Genomic DNA, 19,429 nt, shown 5'->3' with positions numbered 1-19,429 from the left:
ATATAATCAGTTGTTGTATTCTCATTTGGTAAAACTAATAAACTTAATATTATGGTGGTCTCTTTCTGATTGAACATGATAGATCACAGCCTGGGGAATGACAGTATATGCTAACATGAATGTTTTAAGTTCGGCACTGTATAATTAAAACTCATACAGGCAGAACCAGTAGCAGTGATTTGGTTCAAATATTTCACTTAAGAGAAGAACAGGTACTCATCACCTTTTGGGGACTGAAAACTAGAATGTCTCTTAAATATGGCAGGTGAAGATCTTTGCTTTCCTGTAATTGAAATTACTGGCTGGCTGAGGAATCCTCTGTGTTCTGTGGTCTACTACTCAAGTAACCATGACTACTGGTTGTTTCATCATAATCCAAAGACCATCCCCAAATAATTCAGAGAAACAAGCTTGCATCACAGAGTTAAAATATTTAATGACAAAACTGGTGTTTGCAATAATGAATCCACAGATCAGATTTAAGCTTGTGTCTAAAGAAAACAAAATTATGTTTGACATCCTGAAGAATTTCTTGAGGAATTAATTACTGTACAACAGATATTGGCAATGTTAAAGTTTGGCAAATTAGAGCAAAACCTACCTTTAAGATTACTTTTTTAGGTCATTCTGCTAATAATTTCACATGAATGAGTGACCTTTGCTAGCCACAAAAGTAGTGTTAAGACAAATTTCACTGTAGTTTTAAAATCTAACACATAGTCTTCTTTTATTCTTTGCAGAGCTTAAAAAAGATAACTACTGATCTTGTTACATTTTACAAATACATTCTTTAATATGAAACATCAACCTGAATAACTGTATACTTTCTGTACATGAACATCTAATAATACTAGTGAAAGAGGCTACAGCTAAGTTCCAGGAAGAATCTATCACACTAGAAGTTTCTTTTAGGATTGTTTGGTTGTTGGTACAGTTTAAGATTTTTATCAGAAATACAACATCCATAAATGTATAGAGTAGCAGAAATGAAACAAACACAAGTTAAAAATCTCTTCAGCTCAGTGAATTGAATTGGTCCCAAACCATTCAAATCTCTTTAAGCTGCTGGCCCTAGATTATAGTTAATACATGAATACTTTTGGATCTTCTCTAGAAGTTCTCAAAGAATTTCACATATTCTTCTGTGTTTCTTCATAACAGCCATGGGAAGTAGAGCAGGGATCGCTATCCTAATAGCAGTGGTGACATACATAAGACATGGGAACAGTCATTAAGCAAATTGGTGTTAGAAGTCAGAAAAAAGGTTGGACTAGGCTTTCTTTCTTTCTAAACAAATCCACTTTCAACAGGGAGTTCCCATTCAAAACCATTAACAGGGGGATGGCGGGAAGGCCTCTTAGACTTTCATTTAAGAAGACTAACTTCTTATTCAATCTGGAAGGAATATCGGAATGTGTTATATAACCATAACATCTCAGATCTTTCTGAGGTGGCTTCACCAAATAACACACACTATTGTCTGGCTCTTGGCATCAGCAACAGATTCCCCTAAAGTTTCATCGACGTGGGACTTTATATTTGCCTCCCCCCCCCCCCTTCATTGTTATATGCCAACTGAGTGGCTATGAGGTGGCCAGAATCCAATTTGCAAATACATATTAATAGACACACACATATGCATACAGATACATATGTATGTGTATAACTGTCTATCCTTTCCTCCCTCAGGAACATATTTGATGACACTACAAACCATTTCATTTCTGTCTCTCCAGCACCTAGGACAGTGCCTGACACACATAGTAGGCACTTAATAGAACTTGCAGAATGAAATCATTGGGAAGGTTCTCTATAGACAGTCTCCTTTCTCCCCTCCTCTCTCTCCTTCTCCCTTTTTGCACACCTCATTGTGGTTTCTTTTTAAAAACATTTTCCTAGATAGAATACAATTGCAGAACAACAACAACAACAGGTAAGCAGAAAGACCTATTGTGTCCATTCCTAATAAGGCTGAACAGGCAAAATATTTTTCAAGACTCTAATAATTCTGATAATACTCTATACAGTAAAGTTTCCAAAACTATGTGCCAGAACATGTGGCATCTATGTCTAACAACTTTAAAAGACCTCCAGCTGCACTTGCTGGATGTCAGGTTCTTCACTTCTCTAAGTTCCCAAGTCCCCAAAGGAAAATAATACAAAATGCTGTTAAAAATAGCTAACTTTTTACCGGGAGATATCTTTAAATGGGTTGTCTCACTAAGAGGATTCAAAAATGCATCTCCAATAGATTCTGTCTCCTTTCTGACATACCAACTTTGCCAAAGAGATCTCTTTTCCAATAACTACAATTTTCTGTCTCTGGCACTGCTTTATCAAGACACATCAGCTGCTTAAATGGGCATTAATAATGCAGTATCTTCTTATTCTGCAACATGAAAGGTTACTTGGATGCTACACTGATCATCCTTGGACTATACCAACCCTAGGCTCAATAGGAAGGAGGCAGGTTTAGTGCAATCAGGCATTTTAAAAATCAATGCACTGCAATGAGAGTCTAAGAAGGCAAACAGGCCTGAGATATGCTGGGCAGCATGTTCTCATGGAGAAGAACAGGCATCATTCCCATATTTAGCATTTTAACTCTTGGTGAAAAAGAACCATTTTTACTACCTCCAGAGTCTAAGCTTTAAGGAGGGTGAATAAAATCCATTCTAATCTGAAAGAGTTGGGAAAGGTTTCATGCCTACATGACCTGATACCACCCTAAGGAAAGATATAAGGAAAGTTGTAATGATCATGATGAGAGGCTTGCAAAATCCCTATAATTTAAATTGCATGAAATAAATAGCAAAAAAGTGAAAATATCAATATGGATGTCTAAAAAGAATGTTCAAAGGTAATAGTCTCAATAAAATGCACAGTTTCATTGAGAGAGGAAAAAATGTTGAAAATGTAACTCTTTTTTCCCTAATTTTCATTTACCCAGATTTTATCTGGACCAGTTGAATTTTGATCAAATTCAAGCCTTTTCTTGGAATGACAACCACATTAAAAAAAAGTTAATAAAATCCCTTAACTTTTTTGCCTTAGAATCCACAAGAAGTATTGGTTCTAAGGCTGAAGAGTGATAAGGGCTAGGCAATTGGGGTTAAATGATTTGCCCAGAGTCACACAGCTAGGAAATGTTTAAGGCCAGATGTCCTGTCTCTAGGTCAGTCTCTGTCCAATGAGCCACCTAGCTGCCTCAACTACCATATCTAAGAGGCAGCCTCTCATAGTGGATATAAAGTGAAGCTTGGAAACCAGGAAGACCAAGTTCTTCCAATCAAGGTTTACATTCTACCTCTTACTAAAATTGGCTATGTGACCCCAGACTAGTCACCTAACATTTCAGCCTCTCAGACACTAAGACTGGAAAGAGCAAAGCAGAGGGCTCTTTGCTTCAGCTGAGAAACTTTTCATACAGGGAGCTTCATATATTAATGAAATTAACAGATCCAGGACAAAATAAAACCATATCTGAGACTCTGACCAAAAAAGAGAAATGGTCACTAACTTTCAAATGATTACAACTGGGAAGGGACCTTTCCTGTGAAATTAATATCTTCTCAAGATTTCCTCTTTATACTATCACCACTATGTGGTCTCTGGGCTTTGAAGACTTTTTACAGTTCTTAGAGGCCAAGTTCTCTATGGTACAGGTACTCCAAGTTCCTGTCACAATAAGTAGGAAAAATGCTGCCTCTGAGATATGGGACAGACACCATCAGAACTATTACAAGAGCCCATAGTTAAAAGACTGAAAAACCTAATTCCTTCCTTCCTTCCTTCCTTCCTTCCTTCCTTCCTTCCTTCCTTCCTTCCTTCCTTCCTTCCTTCCTTCCTTCCTTCCTTCCTTCCTTCCTTCCTTCCTTCCCTCCTTCCCTCCTTCCCTCCCTCCTTCCCTCCTTCCCTCCTTCCCTCCCTCCTTCCGTCCCTCCTTCCGTCCCTCCTTCCGTCCCTCCTTCCTTCCCTCCTTCCTTCCCTCCTTCCTTCCTTCCTTCCTTCCTTCCTTCCTTCCTTCCTTCCTTCCTTCCTTCCTTCCTTCCTTCCTTCCTTCCTTCCTTCCTTCCTTCCTTCCTTCCTTCCTTCCTTCCATACTTTCTGTCTTAGTATCAGTCCTAGACAGAAGAGTAGTAAGGGCTAGCCAATTAAGGTTGTCACTTGCCCAGCTAGTGATACACTAAGAAGTGTCACTAGTCACCCAGCTAGGAAGTATCCAAGCCCAAATTTGAACCCAGGTCCCTCCAATTCCAGTCTTGGTACATTATCTACTGTACTATACAGCTGCAACTTGAGATCTAATTTCTAAGGAATAATTTTGCTACAATCTAAAAGCTTACCTAGAAAAATACTAAACTAAAAGTCCTTTTATAACACATAATTTAGAAATTATCCTAACTACTAAGGTTTTCTTTAGAAGGTGAAGAAGTGGTAAAACTTTTCACAAAGTGATCTTTCTCACCTCAGAAATAGTCCTTTGGCTGTTTTACTCTTATGGCTTATCACACAGTGCCATGTCTGTGCTAATTCATGTTCTAATCTCTCTCACTAAACTGTAATAGGGCAGAGGATGGAGAATTGGTTTGAGGAGTCAGGAAAAACTTGGTTTCAAATCTTTTCTATTTGATATTTATTGAGAGACCAAGAGCAAGTCATTTAATCCCCCTGATTTAGGCAACTCCTAGATGGGTTAGTCAAAGTTTTCAGCTCAATTTTCCCTGCCATCTACTGGAGGGCAAAGGAATCATGTGTTATCCTAACTACTTTCCCTCTACTTAGTACAGGGTGACTACTTAATTATAAAGAAAACATTTTCTCAAGTCTTTAACTTCACATTTATATTTTTTCACAGTAAAGTAAAATATGATAATTCTGGAAATAAGTAGCAGAACATTGAACCTGAAACACAGAAAGCAGATTCTTATCTGCAACTCTGTTTTGCTTTTTGGAATGCTGGTGATGGCTCATGCAAAAGGTAGCTAGGCAGAGAGTAAAATTTAAGACGGCTGTTTCCCTTGATAAATCCAATTGTTTTCCATAATAGAGACTTCTAATGTCCCAGGATACAGAATTCTAGCTTTCAGAATCTACTAACACTAGTTACAGAAACGAGGAAAGAAATTAATCACTCTTTGAATTTTATTTTCTTACAGAAACAATAACATTAGATGTAGCCAAATTAAAATGCCTTCCTGTTTCGTATCAAGGAAACAAACAGATTTTTGCCAGTTTTTACCCTGTTCAGGTTATTTGGTCCAATTTTCTTATTTTCTTACTTATAAACCAAATAAAACATCTAAAACGTTTTGGAGAAAAAAGACCAAACAAAAATCCCCCCCAATTGAAGATAGTGCAGCATTTCTTAAGAAGGTCACTACAGAAATGTAAAAACACAATAACTTTACCCTCCCCCCAGTACTAACGTCTGAAAAGAACATAAACCAATTTCCAGTGAATTGGTAACAAGAAGCAGGTGGAATTTTGGAATTCTTGTAAAAATTGCTGAACCAATCTTTTCCATTTCTCTTGGGAGGGTCATCAGGATAGGCAGTGAGTACTTCAGCATTTATGCTTCATGGCAAGCTGGGGGGAGAGAGAGAAGAAAAAGAAGAGTGAAAATCTGAGTCATTTTAATGGGGGAAAAGGTGGTAGAATACATGATATCTCTGTCCACAATGACATCTTTCTCAGAAACTTTTCCTGAATTGTCTTTCTGAATAACACAAAGTATTTTTTAATACTGCTTACAACACTTCCAAATGCTTAAATGAACTGGGCTTTCTCATCTTTTATCATGTCTTCTAAGGAGAAGGAAGAGTAAGAGGATGGGGGTATCCACATTTCATATAAGACAAAACCAATTTTTAAGAATAAGTGACTTACTCAACGTAATATGATGTATTCATGTGTCAACGTGGAATCTAGAAACCCTCAAACTCGTAGCCTAGTAAGACTTCATCAGATCTTAATAGGCTACGAGTTTGGAGGTTTCTAGATTCCACATTGACACATGAAAGAGATTCTACTAGACTAATTCAAGTATCCTGACTTTTGGGCCAGTGTTGGATGTTGACAATTTCTTCACCATCTGGCTCCATACTCTTTCCAAATTTCTTTCACATGACTTTTCCTCATGAGGGTTATGCCCTAGCAAAGCCAGTCTACTGAATGTTAGCTCTAATTTATATTCTGTTCTTGGAATGCTAGGTCTCCTCAACTCAGCCTTTTGAAATTCCTAATTCCACTCAAGACTTCATTTAAATGTCACTTCTTGCAAGGTTCTTGATTCCTCCATTTGCTAGTTGCTTTCCTACTCTCTATGCCCCTTCCCCACCCCCCCAGGGATAGGATTTCTTGGCAAGTATTTTGTATTTACTTATCTGGGTATATATTTTCTTCTACCAAAATATAAGCTACTTGAAGGTAGAAGCTGTTTTATTTTTGTCTTGCAGCCCTAATACCTAGCTCAGTGTCCAGCACACTATAGATACTCAATAAGTGCTTGTTAAAAAAATGCTTGACCCTCAAACTTGAACTTTACTGGTTTGTTATAAAATATTAGGGATGAACAAAGAAGAGAGGAAAGAATCTATACATCCTTTGCTAATTAATCCATTAATTCTTAGTTTAAAGAGATCATTCAAGCCAGTACAATACACTTGATAGTTAAAGCCCTCTATTGACAAAGACTGAACAATAGCTGGAAGCCAGACCTCGATTTCTGCTTCCAGTGGCATTTGAGAAATGCAGTCTCTTGAAACACCAGATCTCTCCAAATGGGAGTACCAAATGCCACCATGTTAGTCAATAGTTCCCCAAACTAAGCTGGGCCCCAGGGCCATTCATTTAGTGAAACTGGATTTGGGGACAGGATATAGATTTAATCCAGCTGTGTCTCAAAGCCGAGTCTCCCTGCCCAATGAGTCAGTGCAGTGCAATGAACAGGAAGGCAGAGGAAGAAGCAGACTTAGAATGCCTGTGTGAACTGAAATTTTTATCAGATGGCTGGTTTTTTATTATCGTGGAAAACAGTATCAGATTTGGAGTTAAGAAAGCTCTGATATGCCATCTGACCCCAGATACCTATTAGTTGGGTGATTATAGGTAAGCCACAACCTCTCTGAGCTTTGGTTTCTTCATCTGAAAATAGAGATAATAGATATACTTCATATTTACATACAGGATTGCTGTGCAGATGACATGAGATAAGATGTATAAAATGCTTTGAAAAGTTTATAGCTCTCTATAAATGTCAGTTACTATTGTTGTTGTTATTTGGAACAATGGTATAGTGAGCAAAGTCCTAGGTTTAGAGTCAGGAACATTTGGGCTCAAATCTTGCCTCTGGTATTTCCTGGCTATATATCTCTGAACCAGGCACTTGCTCAGAGAACTCAAAGGCTGATTTACTAAGTTATTGATTAGTGGCATCTGAATTGGTGAGAATTTCCACATTAGGATTTCTCTATGGTGAACAGGTAATGAATACTCCTCATTTACTTCTCATCATTAGAAGTCCTCTATCCTAAGAATGAAATCTCAGTCCTCTGCAGGTGGTAACTTTGTATGTCTGCTGTGAAACTAAGCAGGAACCACAGCTTCACATTAAGGAAAGACTCAAGTGAGGCAGGAGTTGGGATAACTGGGTGATTAAAACCATAGCAGAAAGCAAGTTTCCACAAGAATTCTGTAGAAAGCCCAGTTCTGTCAAGGCTACATCTGAGCAGGGATTTCTTTAACATTAACTTTAGAAAATTAGTTCTTGCTTCTCACCAAGAAGAAACTGGGGAGAAAATAGAACATGGGAAGCAAAACTGCATAAACTCAAACACTGCACTTGGGCTAAGGACCACATATCTAGTTCTGGTTTTGTCACTCAATAACTGTGTGACCCTGTTCAAATCATTAAGCCCTCTGGGAACTCAGCTTTCTCATCTCCAAAACAAATAGGACTATATGAAGTAGTCCTTGGAGTTCTAGGTTAAGCATTCTTTGAATAATTGGGTCGGGCGAATACTTGGTATGGTGGATAGAGTTCTGGTCCTGAAGTAAGGAAGACTCAACTTCCTGAATTTAAATCTGGCCTCAGATACTTACTAGCTGTGTGAATCACTTAATGCTTTTTGCCTCAGTTTCCCCACCTATAAAATAATCTGGAGAAGGAAATGGCAAATCACTCTAGTACCTTTGCCAAGAAAACTCCAAATGAGGTCAGGAAGAGTAAGAAACAATTAAAACAGCTCTAACAATAATTTATACTTGCTTTTTGCTTTCTAATATGAAAGCTCTTTCCTCATAACCACTTCTATGATATAGGTCATGCAAGTTTTGCAAGAAACAATTCCTATCTAACAGATGATGAAACTGAAGCTAAGAGGTTGAAGCAACTTGCCCAGTGGCAAAGGTCGGACTTACACATATACAGATGTTTGGAATGTTTCCACTAAACACCCTTTGCCCTCCTTGCCTAGTAATGCCTTGGCATGTTAGATAGACTAAATCCCAACCATCCTTTGTCCTCCAAGAAGGAATCTTAAAGTACTATTAACACCACAACCGCTGACTCACTATTCTTACTCAGCGAGGCCCCCAAAGGCATTGCATACTCTGCAACTTGGTTATTTTCCAGGGCAAAGGAAAAGTGAGCGTCCCTGCCTGAGTGGTTCTACTGTCTGGAGTTCTGCCAAACCCTTAGGTTCAGGAAGGAAATGTGCTTTCTCAAATCAGACTTTGAAACTGAGTGTGGGGAGGGGCTCAGAGGTAGGGGGCAAAGAGAACTTAATTTTCCACCCCTTCTATAGGAAACAAGCATAAGGATAGCATGTATGACAATCATGTATGACAATAACATATCTGGATGGTTTTGGGTACCTGACACATTGCCTGTAGGTCTTAAAGTATATTTTTTGACATACATTTATAAAATACCACTGCTAGAATTTGGGGAGGTGTTGGGAGGAGTGAGGATGGGAGAGGAGAGAACAATGTTCCAATTAAACTCCAGTATTAGGTACCTTATCGGGTGAAAATTCTGTCCTCTGTACTTGGGCATTTGTAAAAACAACCCACCCACTATGAGTCAACCCAGCCAAGATTGGAGAGGGGGTGGAAGGCAGGGGCAACATCTCCTCTAAATCCTCGCCTGGGAACTTGGCTCAGGGGAACTGTCACTGGGCTAGTGAAAGGACATCATCCCAGAAAGCCTACGCTGGCTCTCCTACCTCAGAATTTAGGAGTATCATTCCCCGGGAAGACAGGCATTCCATCTCCTTTGGAGGTAAATCTGCTTATTAAAGAACATTTCCAATGTTGGAATGATTCATAAGCAAACATACTAATTTAAAAAGTTGTAATCGTGGCTTTGAAACGTTCTCCCTCTCGTGTGCTTGTACATAGACACACATATTTTCTCTCTCTCTCTCTCTCTCTCTCTCTCTCTCTCTCTCTCTCTCTCTCTCTCTCTCTCTCTCTCTCTCTCTCTTTCTCTCTCTCTCTTTCTCTCTCTCTCTCTCTGTTTGTCTGTCTGTCTGTCTCTCTCTCTGTGTCACTCTTTTCTCTCCTTTCTCTCTGTCTCAATCCCCCACTCCCGACCCCCAAGGCACTCACCAAAAAACACAACAGTCCCCCTAGAAAATATGAAGCAATTAGTTTTAGTTGGTACCAATGACTCCATCTCATGCCAATTTCTATTCTGACAGGTGTTTCATTGTGTTCCACTGACTGTTCTATTTTTGGAGAGTACTGACCTCTGTTCATCATTTCTCTTTTGAGTTTGGTGGGCAGGTTTAAAGCAACGATTCCCCTATTACTATACTCTAACCATACCCCTTTGACCCTTAAAGAATCCCTAACCATCAGCAGCTTTTCATAATGCCTATTAAAGTATCCTACTAAGCTTATCAGCAGTAACAGATTAAGTAAAATATAGCAGGAGTTAATGAATTAGTTAATAATCATAATAAGAACCCTAACAAACCATTCCTTCTCTCTTAGCCTCAGTTTTCTGATCTACAAAATCTGGAGGTTGAAATAGATGATCTCTAAGGAAGTCGTGATGTAAATTAAAAATCATATGGCATTTGGTGGCATAGTTGTGTCTGGTTCTTTGTGACTCCATTTGGGGTTTCTTGGTAAAGATACAGGAGTGGTTTGCCATTTCCTTCTCCAGCTCATTTTATAGATGAGAAACAGGGTTAAATGACTTGCCTGGGATCCTGCAGTATAGTAAATACCTGAGACCAGAAAACTGACTCTAGACTCAGCACTCCATCCACTGAGTCACTCAGCTGCTAGATCATAGATTATCTACACATAAAAGCTCTCCTGAGTGAGTGGGGAAGGGGAGCACTCAGTCAGGTCTCTTCATAGTTTGGGTCTCTTTATTTTTGGGGGGTTATTTTCTTGAGGTCTCTTATTCCAGGCTTATCAACTCCTAACCTATTTTTTTATACCTAATACAAAGAGAAAAACCAGTAGGTCACCGACTTTATAATAAGCCTTCACAGAATTGGAAGACAAAAAAGTTATTTCTCTCTAAGCCTTTTCCCCCAGGCTAAACAATTCAAACTTTTCTCCCATTCCTATTTCCCTTCCTTTAGAAATCATTTCAATTGAGATTATGTAAAACTAAGCTATGAAGCAAGGCTTTTACATTTCTTGACTTGTTTATGCACCAACCAAGATCTTGGGAAAAGGAAGAAGGGGCAAAAGAAGCTTGGAGAGACAAGATTGTCTCAGCTCTCAGGTACTGTGGTACAGGAAAAAGTGTGTTGGATTGAGTCAAATGAATGGTTCAAAATCTGGCTTTGCTATTGAATACTCATAAAGCCTAGGGGAAATCCCTTCAGGGCTCTGGCCCTTGAATCTATTATTTATAAAATAAGGCACTGGACTAGAAGAAGTCCAGTGCCCCTCCCAGCTCTAATCTTATCCTATGTAGATGTAACTTAGAACTAAGCAATCAGGGGCAGCTGGGTAGCTGGGTAGCTGAGTGGATTGAGAGCCAGGCCTAGAGATGGGAGGTCCTAGGTTCAAATCTGGTCTCAGACACTTCCTAGCTGTGTGACCCTGGGCAAGTCACTTGATCCCCATTGCCTAGCCCTTACCACTTTTCTGCCTTGGAGCCAATACATAGAATTGACTCCAAGAAGGAAGGTAAGGGTTTAAAAAAAAAGAAGAAGAACTAAGCAATCAACAAGCATTTATGAAGCACTATTATATATCAGGTATTAGGCCAAGGGGAAACAAATACAATGGAACAAAGAATGTCTATTTTTTTTTTAAACCCTTACCTTCCCTCTTAGAATAAATACTTTTATTTGGTTATAAGGCAGAAGAGTGGTAAGGGCTAGGCAATGGGGGTCAAGTGACTTGCCCAGGGTCACACAGCTAGGAAGTGTCTGAGGTCACATTTGAACCCAGGATCGCCTATCTCTGGGCCTGGCTCTCAATCCACTGAGCCACCCAGCTGCCTCCAAGAATCTCTACTCTTAATGAGCTTACTAATAAAAGGTATCATTTCTTCAATAGAATTGGCTGTTCCTAGCATGGCTGATTTGCATGATGTAAATAACCTCTCATTGAAAATTTAACAATCAGCTCTCCATAACCAGTAGGCCTGGCTCTATCACAATCCAGGATGCAATTCATTAGAGAACTGGCCAAAGTACATGAAGATGGGACAGTGGGTAAAGAACTGGACCAAAAGTCAGAAAGACCCGACTTCAAATCTGGCCTATGACAATTAATAATTGTATGATTCTGGGCAAGTCATTTTAATTTCTCTGTGCTTCAATTTCCTCAACAGGCATTATAATAATAGTATCTCACAGGCGAGGACTAAATGAGATAACATTTGCATTGTGCTTTGCACAATGTCTAGCATTAGAAGTTGCTTAATAAATACTTGCTCCTTTTACTTCCCTCCAAACTTAGGCCTTTGAAAAATGTTGCAGGAAAGGCTAGAATATTTCAGAGAAACCTCAGTAACTACAGAGAGGCCTTCTTACCTCTAGCTGAAGATCTTTAGAGACATAAGTTGTTTATGTGTACTGATTCACTGGGGAACTTAGGTATGGAAATCTGGGAGATTTCTACATGCTCATTTTCCAATGGAATCACAGGGGGGATTGTATAATTAGGATTTCTCCCTAGAATTCTAAATCCCAGCTTCCCATGTTCTCTCTCACATTATATCCTAAGGAGGATATAAAGTCTAACTTTTAGTAGAATGGCCTAAGAAGTCTTTTTTTATTGGTAGTTTGTATTTTCTCTCTTATTTCTGAAATCTTCCCCTCAGCAGAAGCAAGGATATACTTTGGCAGAGCTGGGATTCAAATCCAAGTCCATCAACTCCAAACTGAATGCTCAGATCTCAGTGAGATCATACTACAAAAGTGAGATCTCAAACTTAGTTTTTTAGTAGAGGTTATGAGCAATATACCCGCCTAGACTATATTCTCCATGTCTTAGTGAAAATGGCTTTTCTTCCAGTGTCCTTCATGTAATAGGTGATTAATGTTTGCTGATTTGTTTACCTGAAAGCCATCTAGAAATCAAGTTCTATTTATTAGCTAGATTAGTCTTACTCTTCAATCGGAGTTTCAATACACCTACTTAACCTACTGACATACAGACTCCTCTCTTCCATTTAATTCTTTGCCTCCATTGGCAGAGGGAATTTATTGATCTGAGAATTCTCTATCTAATATGGGAGTTCTCTATATTAATTGAATGTCAAGTTTATTCCCTGTCCTTCACCCCTTACCTGAGATTGGTGGTTGCATAAAAATACTTAGTTTTTCCATTTAAAAATGACTGTTTTTAGTATATGGACGTGTCCTGGCACTTTTTTTTTTTTTGGGTTTACAAAAGTAGAAACAGATCTTGGCAGGCAGGACTGTAATAGTCAAGCTACAGCTAAGGTTCCAGCAATAAAGTACCAGGAATAGTTGGGCCCCTTCCTGAGTGATGCAATATTGAGATCACTTTTGCTAGGGCTTGTTTATGCAGAACTGAGCACAGAGATGAGAACCCATAAAATGCCTCTCAGGAAGGAAAAGAGGAGACAAGCATCCAAGGCTTCTTTCAAGTGTGAGCCAAGATAGAGATTGGGGAGGAGGTGGGGAGTCCCTTTCTATGCAGATCTCTAGAGCATCATTTCATCTCTTGACACTTTAGTCTCAAATCCCTGGGTAGAGACAAAAGATTGTTCCTTTGTGAAAGATCAGAGCTAGAGGTAGAGAAGGTAAAGGGGAGGCAATTAAAGGACTAGCTAGAGGAAGAACTATTTCTCCTTATTCCAAACTAAGCATTTATTGATGCAAATAAATCTAGACAGTATATGTCTGACTTATAGTACAAAGATGGGAGGGGTGAAAATTTTGTTTTGTACATTTCATGGTATGTAACAAATATTCCTGGACAGATTCTTGGCACAATAGGGTTTCTATTAGACAATATATCAGTGAATTGGAGCCTCCATGGAAATAACCAGGAAGCCAAAACCAAAGTCCCTTGCCCTGCATCTTACCTTGTGGGCAGTTTCAGCAAACTGCTGGGCACTGTTCTTCATATCTTCTGTCTTTTCTTCTGCTCGACCTAATCTTTCCCCACGTTCATTCAAGGCCTGGCTGGCCTTCTGTACTGCACTTGTTACACTGTCTGCTGCTGAATGAAGTATGCTGTTTCCTGAAGCAGATAAATAACAATAAATAATGATGATGATGATGATGAAAACCCAGGATTTACGACAGAGAAATTTAAACTTTTCAACATGATTTTCTTACAATGATCCTAAGGAGGTAAGTACCATTTTCCAGTTAAGGAAAGAAACTGAGCTTCCTCAAATAAAATGACTTGACTGAGGTCACTTAGTCAATAAGTGGCACCAAGATTCAAATACATAGTCTCTTGGGTAAAAGTCCAAAATTTATCTATTATATCACTTTGTGTCTTTTATATAATGGAAGTTTGTATAAGAAACCAAGAACTGACGAGGCTCTTCAAGCTGGGAAGCTAGGTTTTAGGAATAAATCAAGCAGATTAGGATGGGTCCTGACATTTTCAAGATCCAGAAGTACTAATTAATTGTTAGTAGGAGTACAGAAAGGATAATTTCTCATTTCCAGGAAGGAAATTGATGCAAGAGCAGACATTGGAAAGCTTATTTCTTAAACCTTGAGTAGTGAGACATTAAATCTATGGTCTAGATGGTCTGGCAGAGAATTCTGTTGGGTGGATGGGAGTAGGAGAAGGAAAAGAGTTCCAAGGGATGAAAATCTGAACATAAGAACTTGTGGTATGAAATTAAACACTGCATAGGTGTATATAATCAGATAGTAAGAAATAATTGTCTGTAATTATAAATTCATTACTTTACTTATCTTAAGCTTTGTGGGTGAACCATAACCAGAGGAAATAAAGAATTATCATAGCATCCTTATGGTATTCACTTATAAATGCTATAGTGCCATAGAATTCTAGAATTGAAAGAGACTCTTGAAGTCATTTAGTACAATTCCTACTCAAACATACATTCCATCTCCAAAAAACCAAACCAAACCAAATATAACAAAACAAAACAAAACAGAAAGTTATCTAACCTCTCCTTGAGTATCTAGGTTGAGTAATGAACAGAGAGCTGGATTTTAAGTCAGAAAGATCCAAGTTTAGGGGGTAGCTGGGTAGCTCAGTGGATTGAGAGCCAGACCTAGAGATGGGAGGTCCTAGGTTCAAATCTGGCCTCAGACACTTCCCAGCTGTGTGACCCTGTGAAAGTCACTTAACCCCCATTGCCTAGCCCTTACCACTCTTCTGCCTTGGAGCCAATACACAGTATTGACTCCAAGAAGGAAGGTAAGGGTTTAAAAAAAAAGAAAAAAGAAAGACCCAAGTTCAAATCTTGCTTAGATAGGTAATAGTTCTGTGACTTGGACAAGTTGCTTAACCTTTCTGAGCCTCAGTTTCTTTATCTGTAAATGAGGGAGCTAGACTCAGTGGCCTATAAGATCACTTCAAGCTCTAAGTCTGTGATCCTGTAACTTCTAGTGATGGGGAAGTTCCTACTTTCTGAGGCAGCCTAATTCATTTTTAGATAACTCTAATTGTTATAAAGTTCTACCCTTTCAAACAATCAACAAACATTAAGCATCCACTAAGTGCCAGACACTGTGCTAAATACTTGGGATAAAAAAAGAGGCAAAAGGCAGTCCCTTCCAACAAAAGGCTTATAGTCTTAAGAGGAGAGACAACATGCAAACAAATATATACAGAACAAACTATATTTAGGATAAGCAAAACATAATTAATAGAGAGAAAGCACAAGAATTAAAATTAATTCAGGAAGGCCACCAGTAAAAGGGATTTTAGTTGTGATCTAAAGGAAACAAGTAAAGGTAAAAGGAGGAGAAGGGGAGGAAGAACATTCTAAGTATGGGATACAGCCAGAGAGAATGCACAGGGCAGAGAGATGGAATGTCTTCTTTGAGAAGTAACTAGGAATCCAGAGTCACTGGATTAAAGAGTACATGATGGGGAGTAAAGTGTAAGAAGACTGGAGAGGTGGGAGAGGGCTAGGTTATGAAGGGCTTTGATTGTCAAGCAACAGAGCATTTGTATGTGTTCCTGGAGGCACTTAAAAGCCAGTGAAGTTTATTGAGAGTAGGAGTAGAGTAGACGTGAATGATATTGTTGGACATGTACTTTAGGAAAATTATTTTAGTGGATGAATGAAGGATGTATTGGAGAGAGGATGAGACTTGATGCAGGCACACTAACCAGAAGGCTCTTGCAGTAATCCAGGTATGTGGTGAGGATAGCCTGCACTAGAATGATGGCAGTGTCAAAGAGAAGGAGGCATCTTCAAAAGATGTTGCAAAGGTGAAGTCTATACACTTTGGCAATGGATTGGATGTGGAAGGTGAGAGACAGTGAGTGAGGAGTCCAGGATGACTCCTAGTTTACAAGTCCAAGGGCTTGGGAAGATGATGTTATCAAAATAGGGAATTATTATTACAATATAATAAATTACAAATAGATTATTTACAATAATTAATAAATACTAGGGAAGACAGTAGGAGGCAGAGAGAGTTTGGAAAGAAAGTATAATGAATTGTGTTTCAGATTTGTAGATTTTTAAGATGTCTATTGTATATCCAGTTCAAGATATTTGAAAGGCAATTGGTGATTCAGGACTGGTGACCAGCAGAAAGCCTGGGAAAGGAGAGTGAAATCTGAGAATCATCAACATAGAGATAGTAATTAAGTTCACGAGAGTTGATGAGCTCACTAAGTAAAGAGTATAGAGGGAGAAGAGAAGAGGGTCCAGGACAAAACCCTGAGCAAAACCTAAGTTTAAAGGGTAAGTTATTAAGAGGATCTGGCAAAGGAAACAGAGAAGGAGCAGTCAGATACGTAGAATGAGAAGTGTCTTGAAAATCTAAAGAAAAGAGAGTATTGGGAAGAGAACTATCAACAGTGTCAAAGGCTGCAGAAAGGTCAAGGAGAATGAGTAAGGGGAAAAGCCACTGGATATGGGGGATAAAAGATCACTGGAAATGTTGAGAAGGGAGTTTTGGTGAAATTCTAAGGTAAGAAGCCAGATTGTAAAGGGTTAAAAATAGTGAGAGAAGAGAGAGAACATGAAGGCACATATTATAGAGTATAGGTACAAAGGGCAGAAGAGACAGAGGAAACACTTAGTGAGGATGAAAGGAACAAGTGATTTTTTTTTTCTAGGATAGAGGAGACAAAGACATGTTTATCAGCAGAAGGGAATGAACCAGTAAAGAAGAGACTGAGTACCACTATAAGGTTTATTTCTTAAGGTGCTCAGGGAAAAAGGAAAAAAAAAACCATAAGTGTTCTAAAATATTTATTGTGGCTCTCTTTGTGGTGGCAAAGAACTCGAAATTGAGGGGATGCCTATCAACTGGGGAATGTTAAACAAATTGTGCCATATGATTGTGATGGAATACTACTGTGCCATAAGAAATGACAAGCAAATTAATTCTTTTTAAAAAACATGGAAAGACCTATATGAAATTATGAAGAGTGAACCAAGCAGAACCAAGAGAATATTTCATACAGCAACATAAATATTGTTTGAGGAATAACTTGTGAATGTCCACCTCCAGAGAAAGAATTAATAAACAGAAATAAGCAAGATATAGTTTTGTAGAAATGTATGTCTTTTATTTTAATCAAATGATGCCTTCTCTAATGGGGGATTGGGGAGAAGGAGGGAGAAAGTTAACTGGGTATTTTAATATAACAAATAAATCAACTTAAAAAGAAAAAAATGCATGAAAGATGGGTGTGTCAGAAGGGGAAATTTGTTGGAGGAGATGGGATGAAATAGGATTGCTTTAACAAATAGAGGAGTTAGTCCTAGTCAAGAGTAAGGCTACTTCATCATATGAGAAAGGGCAGAATAGTCTGAGTGACTATTGAAATAAGAAGAGAAATTTCTTTTTTTTCTGTAAAATATGGTGGAGGCAGGTAGGGTCACAGCTAGGTAGCTCCATGTATTGAGAGAGCCATTTTTAGAGATTGGAGGTGCTGGGTTCAAATGTTACCTCAGATACTTTCTAGCTGTGTGAGCCTGGACAAATCACTTAACTCCTATTGCCTAGTTCTTAGTATTCTTCTTCTTTGCTACCACTACACAGTATTAATTCTAAGATGGAAATTAAGGGTTTAAAAAAATGTGAGGCAAAGTTCTGGCTATGAGGTTGGGAGAGGGAGATTTGAGGAGGGGTGAAAAAGTTTGTAATAACCACTGTGGAGAGAGAGATAGTGAGTTGTAAAGGGAGGCAAAGTATGACTGGAGAGCAATAGTGAGGACCCAGTTGAAGTTGTGTAATATGAATTTGTAGCGAATGTAATTGAAATGGTTGTGAGATTTTCTCCATTTTTGTTTTGCAGCACATCCAAAGGAGTGAAGGTGAATGGTGGGAGTACTCCAAGGCCAAAGCTCTACTGGATGTAATCCATGATGGGATAAAAGGGCTAGAAATTCAATACATGGGGACAGTGCAAAGTTGAACTGGTTCACCAAGGTGTCATGATGAGGAGAAGAGGAGAAAGAGGATTGCCTGGGAAATAATTGAGGTGTCAAGATATTAAAGTCATTGTTTTCATCCAAGGAGAGAATCTTTTGTTCCAAATCAGAATTTATTCTCTTTTTGAGGTAAAGACATACAGAGACAATAATATATCTCATTGGTTATGCTTCTTCTGCTCTGATCTCTGCTATATAAACAGAGGGTAGTTAGCAGAAACTGTCCATCACTCTGTTACCAGATAGAAAATGACAAGAAAATCAGATTTTGAGAGTGAGTAGAAGTTTCCAAATGCAACCATTTCTGGCATGGTATCGAAAGTTAAAAACTGTCATGTCTCAAATGGATCAACTTCCTTGTACTCTCAATTGGGGAAGCCAATAGTTAACAATAATAACTCATACCTTTATGTGCTTTAAGGTTTATACAGTGCTTCTTCTCTTGACTGCACCATACCACTGAGACAGAGCAATTATCTCTGTAAGAAGAAGAAGCTGAACTTCAAGGGTTCAGAAAGGTATGTGACATAGCGAGAGTTGGTGCTAGTTATGCCTGAGTGATACCATATTCAAGCATAGCCAATAACTTACATAGTAGCAAATGGAAAAAAAAAATTGTAGCTCTATTTTCTTAGCTAAGAGCCCTCAAAGAATAAAATATTTAATGCCATTGTGTACAATAGCTTTGTTTCCAAAGAAATTTATTGTATCATTTAACTATTCCTACATCTAGCTACAGTCAGCCTTTAACAGAAATTGTTTCTATTGGCATCAGATGTAAAAATCTTATGATTTTATTTCAGTGGTGTCAAGCTATGGACTATTGAAAAGGCGTAGGGGCAGGAAAAAAGTTTTCTTTCTTATGGAGTCATTTTGATTGGTCTTTAGTTCATTACTGAGGGATAAATATATTCCTCAATCAGAAATTTGTAACTAGTTCATAAGTCAATGAAGAAAACACAGAATATATAGGCTGTATAAGATAATGCTTAGGATAGAGGAGGTAAGTGGTAAGTCTAGTATGCAGGGGCATCAAGCAAGTGTTTTGTCTTTATAGGGACCCAGAAATAGTTATAGAATGCACAAAAACATAGAGGAGAAGATCACTTTCTTCTCTTTTCATTAGTGTTAATTGGTCAATAATGGAATAAATAATTTAATTAAGCAATTAGGGAAAAGTTACACTAGTTTGTCCAATTCAGTTAGCCAGAACTGGGATGCAACACTGGATTTGGATGCTGATTTGATACAATATGACAATCCCATTCAATATGGTGCATATACCCTCAAAGAAGTCAAAAGAGAAAGAAACAGCACATAGTTTCCCCATCCCTGAAAAGAAGGAAGTACATTTCTCTCTCT

General features: G+C 38.4%; 1 protein-coding gene across 5 annotated transcripts in view; it reads right to left on the bottom strand.

The window, feature by feature from the left end:
• Window positions 1-416: 416 nt before the first annotated feature.
• STXBP6 (syntaxin binding protein 6) overlaps window positions 417-19,429 on the bottom strand; it is a 382,595-nt gene continuing 363,582 nt past the window's right edge. For all 5 annotated transcript variants that reach the window (XM_007472541.3, XM_056810449.1, XM_007472542.3 and 2 more), the window contains exons 5-6: window positions 13,538-13,695; window positions 417-5,589 (exon numbers count right to left, since the gene is read on the bottom strand). In XM_007472541.3, the coding sequence (XP_007472603.1) occupies window positions 5,566-5,589; window positions 13,538-13,695 (182 nt within the window). In that variant the 3' untranslated portion in view covers window positions 417-5,565. The remainder of the gene's footprint in view (window positions 5,590-13,537; window positions 13,696-19,429) is intronic.

This window comes from Monodelphis domestica, chromosome 1 (assembly GCF_027887165.1).
Source record: "Monodelphis domestica isolate mMonDom1 chromosome 1, mMonDom1.pri, whole genome shotgun sequence".
NCBI lineage: Eukaryota > Metazoa > Chordata > Mammalia > Didelphimorphia > Didelphidae > Monodelphis > Monodelphis domestica.
This window is presented reverse-complemented; position numbering and strand designations above follow the sequence as displayed.